This window comes from Cryptomeria japonica, unplaced genomic scaffold, assembly GCF_030272615.1.
Source record: "Cryptomeria japonica unplaced genomic scaffold, Sugi_1.0 HiC_scaffold_84, whole genome shotgun sequence".
Classification (NCBI taxonomy): Eukaryota; Viridiplantae; Streptophyta; class Pinopsida; order Cupressales; family Cupressaceae; genus Cryptomeria; species Cryptomeria japonica.
In genome coordinates, this window is record NW_026728906.1 from 235,421 (window position 1) to 259,171 (window position 23,751).

At 33.7% G+C, this 23,751-nt stretch overlaps 2 protein-coding genes across 2 annotated transcripts; both read right to left on the minus strand.

Moving 5' to 3' along the window:
* Window positions 1–4,535: 4,535 nt before the first annotated feature.
* LOC131058049 (germin-like protein 8-2) lies at window positions 4,536–5,456 on the minus strand. Its single transcript, XM_057992085.2, has 4 exons — window positions 5,330–5,456; window positions 5,047–5,231; window positions 4,729–4,878; window positions 4,536–4,613 (listed from the first exon to the last, which is right to left on the minus strand). Exons 1-4 carry the CDS (start codon window positions 5,454–5,456, stop codon window positions 4,536–4,538), a joined length of 540 nt encoding a protein of 179 aa, XP_057848068.2.
* Window positions 5,457–17,226: 11,770 nt separating this feature from the next.
* LOC131864367 (germin-like protein 8-2) lies at window positions 17,227–18,147 on the minus strand. The gene is made up of 4 exons (XM_059215211.1): window positions 18,021–18,147; window positions 17,738–17,922; window positions 17,420–17,569; window positions 17,227–17,304 (listed from the first exon to the last, which is right to left on the minus strand). The coding sequence occupies exons 1-4, from the start codon at window positions 18,145–18,147 to the stop codon at window positions 17,227–17,229; spliced, it is 540 nt and encodes a 179-aa protein (XP_059071194.1).
* Between the last annotated feature and the right edge of the window lie 5,604 nt (window positions 18,148–23,751).

Sequence of the window (23,751 nt, forward strand, 5' to 3'; positions counted from 1 at the left end):
CAGATTGCCAAAACAAATAGGACATAATTAAAAAAAATACCAGCAAGCACATTAGAATCATCCACAATAGCTGCACCAACACTACTTTTCAAATCTTCATCGGTCAACGTCTGAAAGCTAAAGAACACAACCAATCAACAACGGCCAGGAAGAAAGATAACTTGCGGAGAACCAAATCATGATTCAACTGAAATTAAGATACACAAGACCTTCCCAAGAAATATCCCAAAATCTCAGCACCAGATCTGATCACACCAAAATATACCAGAGGATATACCGAACTCTGCGAAACAGTGATCAACAAAGCATCGCTACAAACCGGATCAGAAAATCTTCCCAATCTGCAATCACCAGAGAAAATCATAGGAATATGTTGACATCAATGACCACAACATATCCTAGCATGACCAACAATATCCAACAATTTATGCCAAAACAACCACTTTATATCACTAGTTCAAATCAAATATCTATGCCAAAAGATCAGCCTATGCAAATTTTACCACACCAGAAAGTGCCAAAAAGCCAGCACACAAGGATCGGCTTTTTAATAAAATATCCCAAACCTTTACACATGCAGATTGACCATAGTAAAATAATTGATCGTCTTATTAAAATTGAAGACAAATCATCTTTTAGCTAATTAAGCGCTTCCACTATCCACACAATAATGTGTTCCTAAAAAATCGCCCTACAGTAGAGCTTCAAATTTGTCAACTTGGTCTCCATGATCAACAATTTAATAAAAAATATATATAATTTAAAATACACTAATCAACCATGAAATAAAATCTCCTATTTTTATTTTATTATTTATACGATGAATTTTATAAACTTCAATTCATCGGGATTTTTAAAATCACAGTAGAAACACCTTCGGATTATCATGTCCTCACAAGAACACAAAAATATTATGGCACAAATCCACATTCCTTTCAGATGCTCAACCTCAATCAAAACCTCTATAAATCTGCAGTCATAATTAAAATAAATTACAAACATGTGAGTACCAAAAAACTAGTGGAGCTCAAAAAAAGAAAATGCACAGATTGAGATGAATGATAAGCTCTTAATATCTTTGATCAACTTAGGGGTGATTAAAAATACATATCTAATACAGTTCCACCTATAATATCAGATGCTATCTAGAATCATGTAATGTTTCATGGATAAGATTAACATAACCAGGCATTATTCTAACAACTAACCATCTAGCAAACTTACATAGAAGAATATTCTAGTTAGAATATCATACACTAACAACACATAGCTTGAAAAATTGGCGTAGGCTATTTTGGGTTCATGGAGGTGCGAGCAAACGTTAATCTATAGTAAGTGAAATTGCTCAAACCCACAAAAAGGTCATTTGGAGCTCGTCGATTTTGCACAAGTCACAAGTTTTCTCTTGCACAAGTGTTTATCCTTTTGTAGACTACGGTCTTCTTCAGCATGGTTTTCTATGTGGTTTTCTTCTATTTTTTTGTGTGTGCCTGGTTTATTCGTGTGTGTACCTAATGTTCAGATTGCTTTGGAAAACCAGGTTATTTCCCCTGTTGGTGAACTTTTAACTAGCACATTTTTCAAGGACTAGTGCACCCAACACCCCTATTTTGCTAAAATAGGCTCAACTGTTGAGAGATGAAAGTGGACCTTGTAATTTGCATGAATCTAATTTGTTTTGTTGTCCCATCACAACAAAATGTTTCGAAAAGGTGTGAACTTCATATAAACACAACTCCCTTTCCCATTCTAGGAATCAATGTACTCAATATAGAAAACCAAAAAACCTAGTCAATCAAGCATTCAGGGAGCGAAACGATAAAGAAGTCCCAATTTGATTATTCAATCATTGAAATATATGCTATAGCAATTATGATCAAGTGTATTATGTAATTCGTACCTAAGATAAGGTGTCATCATTTCACCATTTATCATTTGCTTAGCCTCTTTTCTTGTGGGGGCATGCATCCTATCTCATCATTATCATTGTTGAAGAGAGAACACTAATACGCGGTTTGGATAAGGTAATCCCTTATATGAAATAACCATTTCTCCCAATTTTCTCTATCTACAGGTCCAAATCCGATAACAAGAAAGTTAAAGAAAAGTAGACCAGACATTAGCAGGCATCACAAAACATTGATTGAACGAAAACCCTAAGAACAGGGCACCCAGCAGTCATTGACCCATATTTTTAAGAGGCAAGTGATCAAATATTGTCGATTTCATTTTCGATCATCTCTCAATTTTCCCTCAACTTTAGACACGGATCTCCAACGTTTCTCTCTAGTACAATTAGCTTCATATTACAGTCCCAATTTCCTCTCTATGTCTCCATCTCAGATATGTCTTACTCTTTCTATATTTCATCTTGTATCTACTACATTCTATAAAACTTAGTCATTTTACCATTGTTAGACTAGTTCATCTATAGACACTTCACTGTCTCCATCTCATGCAACAAAAGGAACAGGAACCTAATTTCGTATCCCTTCCTTAAAGACAACAACTAGTCCTATTCTTATTACTAATTATGTTGTGTCAACTAAGATCTTCTAGCTTACATTGGTCAATCGTAGGATCTTGTTTCCTCCATTTCAAGGTTTACATTGATTTATGAGATGGTATGATTATATATGCTACATAAACCAACATTTTTTAAGGTATGATCCCATATTGTATTGGTATAAAATTGGTGGTACTGAAACCAACATTGATATAGAAAAAAATAGACATTTTTATTTCTAACGTGTTTCCATCTACATCTTTCACTTGTCTTGCAATTGTGTACATTCTCATGTAAATACCAACGATGTTATACTCGCGCCCTTTTATGCTTCATACCATAATGTGACTCCTCTAATTCCATAAGACCAGGAGTGCGCAAGGAGTGTAATGCTTCGTGTGGTTCATGTAACTAAACTCGGCTTCTATTTGTAGATATGAGCAAAGGTTGTGTTTTTATCACTTAAAATGTGCTTTATATGTTTTCTTAAATGCTCACATATACATACTGGTGGCATAAAATGAAAGTAAGCGTGTAGGACTCAATAGAATATAAAATAGTGACTAGTGATTTAGAACTTTCCTTGGTGTAACCCAATAAAAAATATTGAAAAGAATGGAGTTGTACCCTCATCTCTAGTATCAATTAAATGCAAGATTCACAAGCCAACTTCTCAATTTGAGTCTTAAATACAAAGTGGACATTACCTAGCACTTATGTAATTTCGTACAATATTGTATTCTTGTGGAAAGAGCTTGCTTAACAATATGCTCGAGTTCTACGCTCATTGACTAATTCTCTCCAATGACAAAACTTATGTTTCCATGAGTTGAAATCTAGAATCTCCATTTCCAAGTGTTGCACCATCTTATTACTCGACGTTTTTCTTCATCCAAATCTATTGATTGATATCTTCATTATTTTATAGTCTCTCTTTTCAATGTCTTCCCCCAAGCTAAACTATGCAACCAAATAGCGTTCACTTCCTTGTCAACCTCAATCAAAACCTAGAATAAAAAACATGCACCTAGCTATCAAATATGGAATAAAATACATGCACTTGTCTAAAACAAATTAGCACTTCCCTAAATAAATCATGTAGAAAACTTTCTCCAATACCAACCGATCGATAATCAAATCGAATATTCCATTCTAATCTCACCATCGCTGATTTTTGTTCTCTTCACTTATGTGCCGATCCAATGCACTATGCTACTGATGTGAACATTCAGAAAGCCAAAATTGGTATCTTCTACATCTACACCTTCCACTTGTCTTGAAATTTTGTATGTGGTCAAATTTTGTGCCTACAATGTTATACATAATATTTCGCACCCCTTTGTGATTTATAACAATATGTCACCCCTGTAATACCACAAGACTATTTAATAAAGAGTATGTTGATTGAATAAGATTTATGTATTTGAAATATGCTTCTTTTTTGTTGTGAGCATGTACTATGTTTTTCATCAACTCAAGACATTATTGTTGCAGTTTCTTAAGAATTTGAGTATCTGCAGTAGTTGCATAGAATGAAAATGAGCAAGCTTCAAAGACATAGGTTATATAGACATCGAAGGCATGAAAGAAGAGGTCGTGAAGCTTTAGAATGAACTGATGTATGAAGCTCTATTTTATTAGATCATTTATAAATGCATGGGAAAAGTAGAAGATTATGATATTTGCAGATCTCACTGATAATGTATGAGTTATATCTATTATCTTATTCTTGATGGAAATGCGATTGCCAATTTCTCAATATGACGACACTTTTATCTTCTTCGTATCAATCAACAAATACCTTGAGATATTGGAAATTATATTCAAAATGCGCTTACAACTTACCTTAAAATGTGTTACAGCAAAGTGAAATTTTAATGTTGTCATCAAAGGGACAAAACGACATCAATATTTAATTTTCAATCTTTGGAATATGATGAGGACATACTGATGTCCAAAACAGATGCTATGAATGGCACAAGAGGACGCCAATAACCCTAAAATGATAGTTTTATTCAACGGTTAATTTTCAATCTTTGGAATATGATGAGGACATGCTGATGTCCAAAACAGATGCTATGAATGGCACAAGAGGACGCCAATAACCCTAAAATGATAGTTTTATTCAACGGTGAGAAAAAAGAATTGGGAAAGACGGTCTTCATTGGGAGACCTCTTGTTTGTTTTGTTTAGTATGCGAATTTCTTTTGAATGTAATTCACCAGTTCCTGGGTGATGCGGAAGGCCTTGCTCAAAACGGAATCGGGGAGAGGGGGATTCGCCGCAAACAGAGAATTGGCGATTGTCTGAACTCCGGGAAACTGGCTGCTCAATCCAGCTATGGCCACTGCATTTTCATGCCCCACATTCTGCTGGAAATGAACAAGTGCCTTTGGAAACACAAACACATCTCCCTTCTCCAAAGTTTTGCTGAAAAATTTGTTGCTGGTGTCAATGAAACCCACAAGAAGCTGGCCTTCCAGTAAAACAAGAACTTCGGTGGCTCTTGGGTGTGTGTGAGGAGGATTTATTCCACCCACTGCGTAGTCGATGCGGACCAACGATATTCCAAACGTATTGAGGCCTGGTATCTGTTTAACGTTCGCCATCGTTACGTTGGAGCCCACATCATTGTCGGTGTTCCCTGCCTGCCCAAGTCCCCGGAAGAAGAAATCGTTTGCTGAAACTTGCATTGGGTCTTTGCAAACGAACCCGTTCACCAAAACTGTTTAAAACAAGATCAAATCAATCTGTCTGTTAGTAACTCGACTCGTCTAATAAGCAAATCATTATCATTGTTTATGTATAAATATTCTCACTCACCGTTGCTTTCCTCATCTGCAACGCAGAAATCTTGCAAGGGATCCGGATCCCCTGCCATGACCCTGTCGCTGTAACAGCATATCAACAGAAAAAGTCCCAACGTGAAGTAAATCATGCGGTTAGCCATTGTAATAGAAACGCAGACACAAGAGATCAGGATATGAATGTCTATTACAAACCCATTACACGCTTTATATAGCCCAAACCATAACTCTCCGCAAAGACTAATTCATCTTGACTCCGTATATTTCACGGATCCTTCCAGAGTTGTTGCTCTTTTCCTTACGTCACACTAAGTCTTACTGCATGTGGTTGTCTCGCCTGCTACCGCAGATGTATTCTCACCATCCTTTCATTAACGTTGAAATTTTCTATCTTCTCCCTGCCCTGCTGCGTATGCCTATCTCAAGATCAACTTACCTCCTGCCTTACACGTATTCTCGCCATCGCCATCATTTTAGTAATGTGGAATTGTTTAGACTTAATTGGAACGGTGGGCTTCTTCAAAGGAAACAATATATAAATCTTTCTCCACCGTGGGAGAATCGGTATGAGAGGAAAGTTTCTTTCTTGGAGTTGGATATTGGCCTAAAGACTGTCCATGCTTTGTACCCTTTTTCAATGAGATTTTTATCTCTCGTCATTTAAATTAATTTATGTTATTCAATGTTTATTTCTCAGATTGTCTATGTTCTAGGACAGAAAAACATTGCTCAAAATAACTTATGTTCATTTACTTTACATTGAATGCGTTGATTAGAATATCTATTTCACATCCATCTACAATTTTGAAGTCAAGTAGGTGTATTACTTTTCTTTAGCAGTTTTGGAGACCTAAATTATAGGTTTAAGACAACATATGCAAACATAAGAACCAATTTATGGAGGATAAATGTATAAGAAGATAGATTTTGGAGAGGTATTCTACAAGAAAAAAAACTTTTTGGTGGTGTTGAGAATCCCATCTTGGAAGAGACCATGTTGTCCAAGGGATCTAGTATTTAGAATTATTTAAGATCGTTTTATTTTTCCAAACCCTAGAGGGTAGATGGGTAGCGGAAATAGAATCCGGTTTTGACATTACAATTCACTAGAATCCATCACCTCTATAAGATATAACCTTATTAAGACGTTGATGTCTGATTTTCAGAATGTCATGGGTGAGTAGTTTGAATGCATCTTGAACTACCTTGGGTCAAGGTACAACAGTGACTAAAAATCGTACCGCTTCCAATACTCATAACTATAATGAATGTAAACCGCGATATTTTAGAGAAAAGAGCCTTCATTCTCAAACTGTTGATGGGTGCGAAAACATTGCTCACGTTGCGTTGAGTGCGTTGCTTAGATTGTCTCTTTCACATCCATCTACAGTTGAACTCGGCCAAAATTTAATCTTTAGGTGAGTGTGTTGTTGTAAATGAAGTGCATTGTTGTAAATGAAGTAGGTGTCTTTTCTAGCAGTTTTGGAGATCAAAATTTTACCTTTAGGTGAGTGAATTCTCTTTAATAAAGTAGGTTTACTACTTTTTCTAATGTTTGAGATCTGTCTATTTCCATTTTTCGACACCAAAACTTTTCGTCCAGTTGACTGCATTGTCCTCTCGATTCTCCTTTTAACAAAGTACATACAGTTGATTTAGATGATTTATTTTTTATTATTTTTGTGAGATATATGTTTATTTAATATTTTTTTTAACTTAATGTTTTGATGAATTAGTTGTTTGGGGTAACTAAATAGGAAAATATAATATTAAAGATTATTTTTTTCCTCTTACTTCAATCAAATATATGAGAAAAGTATTTCATATTGATTAGACATTTCATTTTATTTATTTTTATTTATATTGATTGAATTTTCTTTTCTTTTATATCAAATAATATGACAATTATAAATAGTTTATAAAAAATATTCAATTTGAGAAGTAAAAAATGCGTTAAAAGTGATATATTGGGATGATTCTTGGTTGGGAAACGTTTAGTTCCATGATCCCTTGTTTACCTATCAAGAATTATCTTTTTACTCTCTTTGGATAAGGGTGGCTAACTAATGAACTTTTTACAATTAAGAAATCAAAGTGATCAACAATCGAATATAAGGAACAAATAGAGTGAGAGGGGGAATAAAATTCTACACCTGATCGATTCATGATTATAATAAGTGGTTCATATTATAGAAGAGCAAGTCAATAAAACAGTTTGGTCATATTTTACGCTAGTATAATCTCAGTTTTCTTGATAACTACTCGAGTACATTTTTTTTAATATCTCTCATAGGTTTTACCTTGTCTTTCATACCACACTCACAATCTCCAATTCCCCATTGAGTTTCCACAAATGACTAATACGAAAGGTAAATCTACATCCATGTAAGAGCATGGACACCGGGAGTGATCTAATATTGGATGCAATTAAGTGAGGAATATTTTTTGAATGAATCCCTATACTTTTGGACCCTTTAATGACATGGTTTGCATAAGTAAGAAAATGTTTATTAATGTAGAGAGCATGGTTTTAGGTACTTTTCTATGTGGAGGTGATACAAATAGGCATGGGTAGCCTATGCGGTTACAGATGATTGTGGTTCTTCCATCAACGCTATTCTCTTTTTTATTGAATGATATGGTGTAATAGAAAAGTCAAGAATATACAACTAGCAATTGCACCTTGGTGTGCAATATGTACGCCGAATAGATGTGGAATGATTATTAAAAAAAATTGATCTATTTTTTCATATATTTGTGCAACACGTGAGATAAATTAGCAAACCATTTAGTAAATGATATTATTTATTCAACAAAGGTCTCAACATTTGAAAAAATTATAGATCCAAATCAACTATGCATCTACTTAAACGGACAAATGCAATCAAACAAAACCCTTAAACCGGGAATATAATCGAGTTCCATTACCAATATTCTTATGTTTTGTTTGAAATAGGGAGAGAAGGAGAGAGGGAGATATAGGGATATAAAGAGAGAGATAGAGGAGGAAGAGTGAGGGAAAGATAAAGGAGTGAGGAGATAGAGTTAGGCGATAAATATAGAGAGGAAGATAGAGATCGAGATTGATATAGATATGGAGAAGAATAGGGATATGGATATGAGAGGAAGAGATAAAGAGAGAGGAGAGAGAAATAGATAGAGATAGAAGAGATAAATATATAGAGAGGGGGAGAGAGAATGAGCGAGGGATAACTTTGAATCAATTGTGCATTCATTAATACAAACCAAACATAAGTGAAAGAAAACCTTTCAATCAAAAGATAATTGAACTCCATTACCAATAGGCTCATGTTATGTTTGCAATAGTGAGAGGGGAGAGATGAATAGATAAAGAGAGCGAGACATGTCTGGAGATAGGGTGACAGAGGAAGAGAGAGCTAGAGATGGGAATGAAGAGAGGGAGGTGGCAAAGAAATAGATGGTTAAAGAGAGTGAGACGTGCCTAGATAGAGTGAGAGAGGATGAAAAGGACAAATAAAGAGAGATATAGTTGTAGAGGGATAAGGAGAAATTAAGATAAAGATTAGGAGATAGAAACGGATAGAAAAGAAGAGATACAAAGATACAAAAGGGGAGAGAGAGAGAGAGGGAGGGAGGGATATTTTTGGGCCAATTTGTAATTCAAACTCGTTAATGAAGATGTTAACATAGGTTGACACCTAGTATGGTGGTTATACCTTTTGTAAATCTTTGAACCAATAGTAATAGTATTAACATAGTATTGAATTATTTGTAATTGCCATGTATAACCTCATTTTGTGTGTTTTGTCACGTATGCACTATCCTTTAGTGCATTATCCACTTATACTTCTCAGTACATAATACATCTGAGGAATTTTGTAGATAGAGTGGCAAGGGAAGAAGTTACATAGAAGTTGTATACTTCAACACTTCTCTTGTTTGTATTTATTTCTCACATTTGGGAGTCTTAAATTACACACTATAATTATTTTCTCGATATCCATACTTGCCTTGCTTTAGCTTTACAAACAACCTTATGACCACACATAATAAGGTCAAGTCATCCTAAAGCCCATACAACCTTGCATCCCTCTAATGACATGTGTGGTTAATAATCACATTCTAAACTGAATTAACAATAGCTTCGATTTTATGTCCAACGACCATTAAGTTTAATTTAATCTAAATTGTTCTATTGATCTAGATTCTCCTTTAAATAAGAATAATATTTAAGAAGTCATAAACATATAATTTAATATTAAATTTTTTAAATACATAATTAATTATTTTAATATTATAAACTTTTAAAAGCAATAAATATTAATAGATAAAAATTTCAAAATAAATTAAAACAAATTATTTTTAAAATTCAAAATATAATTTAAAAATAATAATATATAGAACTTTTTACATTTTTAAAAATACTAAAAAATCGAACTATTTCAACAATGAGGTTTAGACCAACCATGCACTACAATTTGCAATCAACAAATAACAAATGGTATGAGCACTAAGTAATTCATCATATATCTTCGCATTTCTCCATCATAATCAGTAAAATTCAATTAACTTTGAGAAGTAACAAGAACCCATGCAAAATGTAGAAAGACAGCACAAACATCCACCATATCTTCAACAAAACTTATGTATTAATTTCAACGAGTCTTGGAAACAATCTCTAGCTTCCTCCTCCTACTCTACTTTCTAACAGTTCTGCTCTACTCTATTATCCACCTATTAACCTTTAAAAATGAGAAGGCAAACCTTATATAGAAGTCTTGATACAAATGAATGTCCGAGATTGATTTGAATTTAATGGCCGAGATTTAACCATGAAACCCTAATTAGGGCTAGTTATAACAACAACCACTTTAACCAATGAGAAAACTACAACACTTTGGGCACATGTCCCTCTTTGAATGTGGATCAATGAGAAATGAGATTAGGTACATTGAATAATATTTGATGTAATGCCATATGTCACTTGCTCCTCCTTTGATGAGTTAGGTTCAATACACCTACAAGAACTGACTTGGCATCACTGAATTGGTCTATGATGATCAAGCACCACCTTAGCTTGCATGTCTCCCTAGCAATATGTCGACACTCAACATCATCCAATTGCTTGATGTGATGGTTCATATTCTCAAATTGCATCCTCTTGAAAATCAAGTTTCTAGCTTTGATTAACTCTTCTAAAACTATTTATAACATGTAATTTTTTTCATATCAGTTATCTTTTTCTTGAATAATATTTTAGGAGATTGACAAAATACCTAGGTTTACATTTATTATACTTTTAGTATTGTTATCTATTCTTTCATTGTGGTAGATGTAAAATGTTTCTATCATAATTTTGTGGGATACATATATGACTAATCCATTACAATACAAGGAACATTTTGGAGCACCAACAACAACTACGTATTTAGACTTTGTTAGTGTATCTGAATGTTCCTTCTAGATAAATTTTAGAGTTGATATTAGCTTGTTAGGATGTTGGTTTCTTGGGATTCTATGCCTGTGTGTGATGACATTTCATTATATTAATTAAAATATTTCTAATTGATAGAGTTTCTATTTTATTTATGATTTTAATATACATATTTATATAATTTATAAAAAACTTTTCAATAAAATATTTAATATATTTATAAAAATCTTTATCATAATAATGTATATTTAATTCAAATAAAAATTTCTATCTTAATTTGTTTTAAATTTAATGAAAAATAAATAAATAAGTATAAATTATTTTGTAATTTATGAAATAGGCTCATGACAATAACTGCATAGTTACTCTCTAGTTGGTATGATGTCAAAAAAATTAGATGCACGTAACATCATTTGGCTACCAGTTGGAGGAATTGTTGAAGAGATTGTATGGTTAATTAGTAACTTATATTTCATAAGTTTTATTTTTCAAAAAGCTTTGAATGAAACCTACACTAGATGTGTGTGCATGTAACCACCCAGATGATGGAACTTTACTACATTTTGTGTAGTATAATTCACGAAATGATACTTCATCATTAAAATATGTGAACAATTTTTAAAATAACCAAATTGGAAAGAGCATAAACAATACGGGGGCAAAAAGAACACAAAATATGCACTAGGAACTATTATTGTCTTCCTCCATAAAAGCCTCCACAAAAAAGTGCTTGTAATAGGAATAAATCTCTGGAAGCAATTATTCTCATCCAAAATTCATGTAACAAAGATTCATAGTTGACAAAGGATCTTTTCATCAGCAATGGAACAAGGGACACTATAGCCTAAAAAGGCAAACGTGACTACCAAAATAAAGTAAAACTAGATGAGGCCATGAGGCAAAACAAAATCTCCACATGCCCTCTAATGCTAGATAACTGGTCTAAGTGGTGCAAAACATGACCTTGAAGAACTCAAGTAACGGTAAAAAAAGGTTAAAAATTAGACCAAGAAGGAGTCTTGCGGCCTTGTAAATAGCCAAAATGACATTCATGCAAGGAAAAATTAATAGAGAAAGACAAAACAGTTTTATTCAAATTGTTCAAAATTCATGCAAAAATAGATAAGCAACATATGCAACTCTAAGATTGACCAAAAATTGATTTGATTTGACAATATTTATGTTAACAACAGCCAAGAGGGAAGAATGAGAGGGGGGTGAATCAGTCTTCACCGGAATAACAAACTTTACCGCAAAACACAGATTTGATAAACTGCAGTAATAAGACAGATAAGAAAATTAATAGCACAACACACAACACTAAGATTTTGATGCGCAAAACCCAGTTAAGCGAAAAACCATGGTGGGAACCTACCCACAGTAAGATGATACTCTACAATAGTATGTGAAAATATTACAATGAGGAATGCACATGCATTCAGGCACACTGCCTAGAGCTCACTGCTCAAATAATATTTGCTCGGAAGGCTACAACCCTTAGGGAAGTCTCACTGACTCGCAATAAGATTTGGACTACAATTCGAAAGAAATGAACGGAAAGAATAGCATCTCCAAATAGAATCTCACCACAAACTCAACATCGAAGGATACATCACATGTTCGCACACAAACCTCTCTCTGATAATGAAGACACAACATCAAACAACCAAATTACATGACTATATCACCTATATATATAATTTATCAACCTTGATAACAAGGTCGGCTAAACCCTCGACCCTCAATTAAAAAATTACATCACACGATACAAACACTGACCACCAGACCAATATAGTGGTTTACATAGCATAGCATGGTTCTAGGTCAAATTCCCAAACACATAACTCCACCGAAAATCACGCAAAGATCAATCGCAACACGCTACACCACCAGAAATGGTGCATAACACACAAATCATCACTGGTTGATAGAAACCACCAAAAACTCACACAACGATAAATACAGATTGCCAAAACAAATAGGACATAATTAAAAAAAATACCAGCAAGCACATTAGAATCATCCACAATAGCTGCACCAACACTACTTTTCAAATCTTCATCGGTCAACGTCTGAAAGCTAAAGAACACAACCAATCAACAACGGCCAGGAAGAAAGATAACTTGCGGAGAACCAAATCATGATTCAACTGAAATTAAGATACACAAGACCTTCCCAAGAAATATCCCAAAATCTCAGCACCAGATCTGATCACACCAAAATATACCAGAGGATATACCGAACTCTGCGAAACAGTGATCAACAAAGCATCGCTACAAACCGGATCAGAAAATCTTCCCAATTTGCAATCACCAGAGAAAATCATAGGAATATGTTGACATCAATGACCACAACATATCCTAGCATGACCAACAATATCCAACAATTTATGCCAAAACAACCACTTTATATCACTAGTTCAAATCAAATATCTATGCCAAAAGATCAGCCTATGCAAATTTTACCACACCAGAAAGTGCCAAAAAGCCAGCACACAAGGATCGGCTTTTTAATAAAATATCCCAAACCTTTACACATGCAGATTGACCATAGTAAAATAATTGATCGTCTTATTAAAATTGAAGACAAATCATCTTTTAGCTAATTAAGCGCTTCCACTATCCACACAATAATGTGTTCCTAAAAAATCGCCCTACAGTAGAGCTTCAAATTTGTCAACTTGGTCTCCATGATCAACAATTTAATAAAAAATATATATAATTTAAAATACACTAATCAACCATGAAATAAAATCTCCTATTTTTATTTTATTATTTATACGATGAATTTTATAAACTTCAATTCATCGGGATTTTTAAAATCACAGTAGAAACACCTTCGGATTATCATGTCCTCACAAGAACACAAAAATATTATGGCACAAATCCACATTCCTTTCAGATGCTCAACCTCAATCAAAACCTCTATAAATCTGCAGTCATAATTAAAATAAATTACAAACATGTGAGTACCAAAAAACTAGTGGAGCTCAAAAAAAGAAAATGCACAGATTGAGATGAATGATAAGCTCTTAATATCTTTGATCAACTTAGGGGTGATTAAAAATACATATCTAATACAGTTCCACCTATAATATCAGATGCTATCTAGAATCATGTAATGTTTCATGGATAAGATTAACATAACCAGGCATTATTCTAACAACTAACCATCTAGCAAACTTACATAGAAGAATATTCTAGTTAGAATATCATACACTAACAACACATAGCTTGAAAAATTGGCGTAGGCTATTTTGGGTTCATGGAGGTGCGAGCAAACGTTAATCTATAGTAAGTGAAATTGCTCAAACCCACAAAAAGGTCATTTGGAGCTCGTCGATTTTGCACAAGTCACGAGTTTTCTCTTGCACAAGTGTTTATCCTTTTGTAGACTACGGTCTTCTTCAGCATGGTTTTCTATGTGGTTTTCTTCTATTTTTTTGTGTGTGCCTGGTTTATTCGTGTGTGTACCTAATGTTCAGATTGCTTTGGAAAACCAGGTTATTTCCCCTGTTGGTGAACTTTTAACTAGCACATTTTTCAAGGACTAGTGCACCCAACACCCCTATTTTGCTAAAATAGGCTCAACTGTTGAGAGATGAAAGTGGACCTTGTAATTTGCATGAATCTAATTTGTTTTGTTGTCCCATCACAACAAAATGTTTCGAAAAGGTGTGAACTTCATATAAACACAACTCCCTTTCCCATTCTAGGAATCAATGTACTCAATATAGAAAACCAAAAAACCTAGTCAATCAAGCATTCAGGGAGCGAAACGATAAAGAAGTCCCAATTTGATTATTCAATCATTGAAATATATGCTATAGCAATTATGATCAAGTGTATTATGTAATTCGTACCTAAGATAAGGTGTCATCATTTCACCATTTATCATTTTCTTAGCCTCTTTTCTTGTGGGGGCATGCATCCTATCTCATCATTATCATTGTTGAAGAGAGAACACTAATACGCGGTTTGGATAAGGTAATCCCTTATATGAAATAACCATTTCTCCCAATTTTCTCTATCTACAGGTCCAAATCCGATAACAAGAAAGTTAAAGAAAAGTAGACCAGACATTAGCAGGCATCACAAAACATTGATTGAACGAAAACCCTAAGAACAGGGCACCCAGCAGTCATTGACCCATATTTTTAAGAGGCAAGTGATCAAATATTGTCGATTTCATTTTCGATCATCTCTCAATTTTCCCTCAACTTTAGACACGGATCTCCAACGTTTCTCTCTAGTACAATTAGCTTCATATTACAGTCCCAATTTCCTCTCTATGTCTCCATCTCAGATATGTCTTACTCTTTCTATATTTCATCTTGTATCTACTACATTCTATAAAACTTAGTCATTTTACCATTGTTAGACTAGTTCATCTATAGACACTTCACTGTCTCCATCTCATGCAACAAAAGGAACAGGAACCTAATTTCGTATCCCTTCCTTAAAGACAACAACTAGTCCTATTCTTATTACTAATTATGTTGTGTCAACTAAGATCTTCTAGCTTACATTGGTCAATCGTAGGATCTTGTTTCCTCCATTTCAAGGTTTACATTGATTTATGAGATGGTATGATTATATATGCTACATAAACCAACATTTTTTAAGGTATGATCCCATATTGTATTGGTATAAAATTGGTGGTACTGAAACCAACATTGATATAGAAAAAAATAGACATTTTTATTTCTAACGTGTTTCCATCTACATCTTTCACTTGTCTTGCAATTGTGTACATTCTCATGTAAATACCAACGATGTTATACTCGCGCCCTTTTATGCTTCATACCATAATGTGACTCCTCTAATTCCATAAGACCAGGAGTGCGCAAGGAGTGTAATGCTTCGTGTGGTTCATGTAACTAAACTCGGCTTCTATTTGTAGATATGAGCAAAGGTTGTGTTTTTATCACTTAAAATGTGCTTTATATGTTTTCTTAAATGCTCACATATACATACTGGTGGCATAAAATGAAAGTAAGCGTGTAGGACTCAATAGAATATAAAATAGTGACTAGTGATTTAGAACTTTCCTTGGTGTAACCCAATAAAAAATATTGAAAAGAATGGAGTTGTACCCTCATCTCTAGTATCAATTAAATGCAAGATTCACAAGCCAACTTCTCAATTTGAGTCTTAAATACAAAGTGGACATTACCTAGCACTTATGTAATTTCGTACAATATTGTATTCTTGTGGAAAGAGCTTGCTTAACAATATGCTCGAGTTCTACGCTCATTGACTAATTCTCTCCAATGACAAAACTTATGTTTCCATGAGTTGAAATCTAGAATCTCCATTTCCAAGTGTTGCACCATCTTATTACTCGACGTTTTTCTTCATCCAAATCTATTGATTGATATCTTCATTATTTTATAGTCTCTCTTTTCAATGTCTTCCCCCAAGCTAAACTATGCAACCAAATAGCGTTCACTTCCTTGTCAACCTCAATCAAAACCTAGAATAAAAAACATGCACCTAGCTATCAAATATGGAATAAAATACATGCACTTGTCTAAAACAAATTAGCACTTCCCTAAATAAATCATGTAGAAAACTTTCTCCAATACCAACCGATCGATAATCAAATCGAATATTCCATTCTAATCTCACCATCGCTGATTTTTGTTCTCTTCACTTATGTGCCGATCCAATGCACTATGCTACTGATGTGAACATTCAGAAAGCCAAAATTGGTATCTTCTACATCTACACCTTCCACTTGTCTTGAAATTTTGTATGTGGTCAAATTTTGTGCCTACAATGTTATACATAATATTTCGCACCCCTTTGTGATTTATAACAATATGTCACCCCTGTAATACCACAAGACTATTTAATAAAGAGTATGTTGATTGAATAAGATTTATGTATTTGAAATATGCTTCTTTTTTGTTGTGAGCATGTACTATGTTTTTCATCAACTCAAGACATTATTGTTGCAGTTTCTTAAGAATTTGAGTATCTGCAGTAGTTGCATAGAATGAAAATGAGCAAGCTTCAAAGACATAGGTTATATAGACATCGAAGGCATGAAAGAAGAGGTCGTGAAGCTTTAGAATGAACTGATGTATGAAGCTCTATTTTATTAGATCATTTATAAATGCATGGGAAAAGTAGAAGATTATGATATTTGCAGATCTCACTGATAATGTATGAGTTATATCTATTATCTTATTCTTGATGGAAATGCGATTGCCAATTTCTCAATATGACGACACTTTTATCTTCTTCGTATCAATCAACAAATACCTTGAGATATTGGAAATTATATTCAAAATGCGCTTACAACTTACCTTAAAATGTGTTACAGCAAAGTGAAATTTTAATGTTGTCATCAAAGGGACAAAACGACATCAATATTTAATTTTCAATCTTTGGAATATGATGAGGACATACTGATGTCCAAAACAGATGCTATGAATGGCACAAGAGGACGCCAATAACCCTAAAATGATAGTTTTATTCAACGGTTAATTTTCAATCTTTGGAATATGATGAGGACATGCTGATGTCCAAAACAGATGCTATGAATGGCACAAGAGGACGCCAATAACCCTAAAATGATAGTTTTATTCAACGGTGAGAAAAAAGAATTGGGAAAGACGGTCTTCATTGGGAGACCTCTTGTTTGTTTTGTTTAGTATGCGAATTTCTTTTGAATGTAATTCACCAGTTCCTGGGTGATGCGGAAGGCCTTGCTCAAAACGGAATCGGGGAGAGGGGGATTCGCCGCAAACAGAGAATTGGCGATTGTCTGAACTCCGGGAAACTGGCTGCTCAATCCAGCTATGGCCACTGCATTTTCATGCCCCACATTCTGCTGGAAATGAACAAGTGCCTTTGGAAACACAAACACATCTCCCTTCTCCAAAGTTTTGCTGAAAAATTTGTTGCTGGTGTCAATGAAACCCACAAGAAGCTGGCCTTCCAGTAAAACAAGAACTTCGGTGGCTCTTGGGTGTGTGTGAGGAGGATTTATTCCACCCACTGCGTAGTCGATGCGGACCAACGATATTCCAAACGTATTGAGGCCTGGTATCTGTTTAACGTTCGCCATCGTTACGTTGGAGCCCACATCATTGTCGGTGTTCCCTGCCTGCCCAAGTCCCCGGAAGAAGAAATCGTTTGCTGAAACTTGCATTGGGTCTTTGCAAACGAACCCGTTCACCAAAACTGTTTAAAACAAGATCAAATCAATCTGTCTGTTAGTAACTCGACTCGTCTAATAAGCAAATCATTATCATTGTTTATGTATAAATATTCTCACTCACCGTTGCTTTCCTCATCTGCAACGCAGAAATCTTGCAAGGGATCCGGATCCCCTGCCATGACCCTGTCGCTGTAACAGCATATCAACAGAAAAAGTCCCAACGTGAAGTAAATCATGCGGTTAGCCATTGTAATAGAAACGCAGACACAAGAGATCAGGATATGAATGTCTATTACAAACCCATTACACGCTTTATATAGCCCAAACCATAACTCTCCGCAAAGACTAATTCATCTTGACTCCGTATATTTCACGGATCCTTCCAGAGTTGTTGCTCTTTTCCTTACGTCACACTAAGTCTTACTGCATGTGGTTGTCTCGCCTGCTACCGCAGATGTATTCTCACCATCCTTTCATTAACGTTGAAATTTTCTATCTTCTCCCTGCCCTGCTGCGTATGCCTATCTCAAGATCAACTTACCTCCTGCCTTACACGTATTCTCGCCATCGCCATCATTTTAGTAATGTGGAATTGTTTAGACTTAATTGGAACGGTGGGCTTCTTCAAAGGAAACAATATATAAATCTTTCTCCACCGTGGGAGAATCGGTATGAGAGGAAAGTTTCTTTCTTGGAGTTGGATATTGGCCTAAAGACTGTCCATGCTTTGTACCCTTTTTCAATGAGATTTTTATCTCTCGTCATTTAAATTAATTTATGTTATTCAATGTTTATTTCTCAGATTGTCTATGTTCTAGGACAGAAAAACATTGCTCAAAATAACTTATGTTCATTTACTTTACATTGAATGCGTTGATTAGAATATCTATTTCACATCCATCTACAATTTTGAAGTCAAGTAGGTGTATTACTTTTCTTTAGCAGTTTTGGAGACCTAAATTATAGGTTTAAGACAACATATGCAAACATAAGAACCAATTTATGGAGGATAAATGTATAAGAAGATAGATTTTGGAGAGGTATTCTACAAGAAAAAAAACTTTTTGGTGGTGTTGAGAATCCCATCTTGGAAGAGACCATGTTGTCCAAGGGATCTAGTATTTAGAATTATTTAAGATCGTTTTATTTTTCCAAACCCTAGAGGGTAGATGGGTAGCGGAAATAGAATCCGGTTTTGACATTACAATTCACTAGAATCCATCACCTCTATAAGATATGACCTTATTAAGACGTTGATGTCTGATTTTCAGAATGTCATGGGTGAGTAGTTTGAATGCATCTTGAACTACCTTGGGTCAAGGTACAACAGTGACTAAAAATCGTACCGCTTCCAATACTCATAACTATAATGAATGTAAACCGCGATATTTTAGAGAAAAGAGCCTTCATTCTCAAACTGTTGATGGGTGCGAAAACATTGCTCACGTTGCGTTGAGTGCGTTGCTTAGATTGTCTCTTTCACATCCATCTACAGTTGAACTCGGCCAAAATTTAATCTTTAGGTGAGTGTGTTGTTGTAAATGAAGTGCATTGTTGTAAATGAAGTAGGTGTCTTTTCTAGCAGTTTTGGAGATCAAAATTTTACCTTTAGGTGAGTGAATTCTCTTTAATAAAGTAGGTTTACTACTTTTTCTAATGTTTGAGATCTGTCTATTTCCATTTTTCGACACCAAAACTTTTCGTCCAGTTGACTGCATTGTCCTCTCGATTCTCCTTTTAACAAAGTACATACAGTTGATTTAGATGATTTATTTTTTATTATTTTTGTGAGATATATGTTTATTTAATATTTTTTTTAACTTAATGTTTTGATGAATTAGTTGTTTGGGGTAACTAAATAGGAAAATATAATATTAAAGATTATTTTTTTCCTCTTACTTCAATCAAATATATGAGAAAAGTATTTCATATTGATTAGACATTTCATTTTATTTATTTTTATTTATATTGATTGAATTTTCTTTTCTTTTATATCAAATAATATGACAATTATAAATAGTTTATAAAAAATATTCAATTTGAGAAGTAAAAAATGCGTTAAAAGTGATATATTGGGATGATTCTTGGTTGGGAAACGTTTAGTTCCATGATCCCTTGTTTACCTATCAAGAATTATCTTTTTACTCTCTTTGGATAAGGGTGGCTAACTAATGAACTTTTTACAATTAAGAAATCAAAGTGATCAACAATCGAATATAAGGAACAAATAGAGTGAGAGGGGGAATAAAATTCTACACCTGATCGATTCATGATTATAATAAGTGGTTCATATTATAGAAGAGCAAGTCAATAAAACAGTTTGGTCATATTTTACGCTAGTATAATCTCAGTTTTCTTGATAACTACTCGAGTACATTTTTTTTTAATATCTCTCATAGGTTTTACCTTGTCTTTCATACCACACTCACAATCTCCAATTCCCCATTGAGTTTCCACAAATGACTAATACGAAAGGTAAATCTACATCCATGTAAGAGCATGGACACCGGGAGTGATCTAATATTGGATGCAATTAAGTGAGGAATATTTTTTGAATGAATCCCTATACTTTTGGACCCTTTAATGACATGGTTTGCATAAGTAAGAAAATGTTTATTAATGTAGAGAGCATGGTTTTAGGTACTTTTCTATGTGGAGGTGATACAAATAGGCATGGGTAGCCTATGCGGTTACAGATGATTGTGGTTCTTCCATCAACGCTATTCTCTTTTTTATTGAATGATATGGTGTAATAGAAAAGTCAAGAATATACAACTAGCAATTGCACCTTGGTGTGCAATATGTACGCCGAATAGATGTGGAATGATTATTAAAAAAAATTGATCTATTTTTTCATATATTTGTGCAACACGTGAGATAAATTAGCAAACCATTTAGTAAATGATATTATTTATTCAACAAAGGTCTCAACATTTGAAAAAATTATAGATCCAAATCAACTATGCATCTACTTAAACGGACAAATGCAATCAAACAAAACCCTTAAACCGGGAATATAATCGAGTTCCATTACCAATATTCTTATGTTTTGTTTGAAATAGGGAGAGAAGGAGAGAGGGAGATATAGGGATATAAAGAGAGAGATAGAGGAGGAAGAGTGAGGGAAAGATAAAGGAGTGAGGAGATAGAGTTAGGCGATAAATATAGAGAGGAAGATAGAGATCGAGATTGATATAGATATGGAGAAGAATAGGGATATGGATATGAGAGGAAGAGATAAAGAGAGAGGAGAGAGAAATAGATAGAGATAGAAGAGATAAATATATAGAGAGGGGGAGAGAGAATGAGCGAGGGATAACTTTGAATCAATTGTGCATTCATTAATACAAACCAAACATAAGTGAAAGAAAACCTTTCAATCAAAAGATAATTGAACTCCATTACCAATAGGCTCATGTTATGTTTGCAATAGTGAGAGGGGAGAGATGAATAGATAAAGAGAGCGAGACATGTCTGGAGATAGGGTGACAGAGGAAGAGAGAGCTAGAGATGGGAATGAAGAGAGGGAGGTGGCAAAGAAATAGATGGTTAAAGAGAGTGAGACGTGCCTAGATAGAGTGAGAGAGGATGAAAAGGACAAATAAAGAGAGATATAGTTGTAGAGGGATAAGGAGAAATTAAGATAAAGATTAGGAGATAGAAACGGATAGAAAAGAAGAGATACAAAGATACAAAAGGGGAGAGAGAGAGAGAGGGAGGGAGGGATATTTTTGGGCCAATTTGTAATTCAAACTCGTTAATGAAGATGTTAACATAGGTTGACACCTAGTATGGTGGTTATACCTTTTGTAAATCTTTGAACCAATAGTAATAGTATTAACATAGTATTGAATTATTTGTAATTGCCATGTATAACCTCATTTTGTGTGTTTTGTCACGTATGCACTATCCTTTAGTGCATTATCCACTTATACTTCTCAGTACATAATACATCTGAGGAATTTTGTAGATAGAGTGGCAAGGGAAGAAGTTACATAGAAGTTGTATACTTCAACACTTCTCTTGTTTGTATTTATTTCTCACATTTGGGAGTCTTAAATTACACACTATAATTATTTTCTCGATATCCATACTTGCCTTGCTTTAGCTTTACAAACAACCTTATGACCACACATAATAAGGTCAAGTCATCCTAAAGCCCATACAACCTTGCATCCCTCTAATGACATGTGTGGTTAATAATCACATTCTAAACTGAATTAACAATAGCTTCGATTTTATGTCCAACGACCATTAAGTTTAATTTAATCTAAATTGTTCTATTGATCTAGATTCTCCTTTAAATAAGAATAATATTTAAGAAGTCATAAACATATAATTTAATATTAAATTTTTTAAATACATAATTAATTATTTTAATATTATAAACTTTTAAAAGCAATAAATATTAATAGATAAAAATTTCAAAATAAATTAAAACAAATTATTTTTAAAATTCAAAATATAATTTAAAAATAATAATATATAGAACTTTTTACATTTTTAAAAATACTAAAAAATCGAACTATTTCAACAATGAGGTTTAGACCAACCATGCACTACAATTTGCAATCAACAAATAACAAATGGTATGAGCACTAAGTAATTCATCATATATCTTCGCATTTCTCCATCATAATCAGTAAAATTCAATTAACTTTGAGAAGTAACAAGAACCCATGCAAAATGTAGAAAGACAGCACAAACATCCACCATATCTTCAACAAAACTTATGTATTAATTTCAACGAGTCTTGGAAACAATCTCTAGCTTCCTCCTCCTACTCTACTTTCTAACAGTTCTGCTCTACTCTATTATCCACCTATTAACCTTTAAAAATGAGAAGGCAAACCTTATATAGAAGTCTTGATACAAATGAATGTCCGAGATTGATTTGAATTTAATGGCCGAGATTTAACCATGAAACCCTAATTAGGGCTAGTTATAACAACAACCACTTTAACCAATGAGAAAACTACAACACTTTGGGCACATGTCCCTCTTTGAATGTGGATCAATGAGAAATGAGATTAGGTACATTGAATAATATTTGATGTAATGCCATATGTCACTTGCTCCTCCTTTGATGAGTTAGGTTCAATACACCTACAAGAACTGACTTGGCATCACTGAATTGGTCTATGATGATCAAGCACCACCTTAGCTTGCATGTCTCCCTAGCAATATGTCGACACTCAACATCATCCAATTGCTTGATGTGATGGTTCATATTCTCAAATTGCATCCTCTTGAAAATCAAGTTTCTAGCTTTGATTAACTCTTCTAAAACTATTTATAACATGTAATTTTTTTCATATCAGTTATCTTTTTCTTGAATAATATTTTAGGAGATTGACAAAATACCTAGGTTTACATTTATTATACTTTTAGTATTGTTATCTATTCTTTCATTGTGGTAGATGTAAAATGTTTCTATCATAATTTTGTGGGATACATATATGACTAATCCATTACAATACAAGGAACATTTTGGAGCACCAACAACAACTACGTATTTAGACTTTGTTAGTGTATCTGAATGTTCCTTCTAGATAAATTTTAGAGTTGATATTAGCTTGTTAGGATGTTGGTTTCTTGGGATTCTATGCCTGTGTGTGATGACATTTCATTATATTAATTAAAATATTTCTAATTGATAGAGTTTCTATTTTATTTATGATTTTAATATACATATTTATATAATTTATAAAAAACTTTTCAATAAAATATTTAATATATTTATAAAAATCTTTATCATAATAATGTATATTTAATTCAAATAAAAATTTCTATCTTAATTTGTTTTAAATTTAATGAAAAATAAATAAATAAGTATAAATTATTTTGTAATT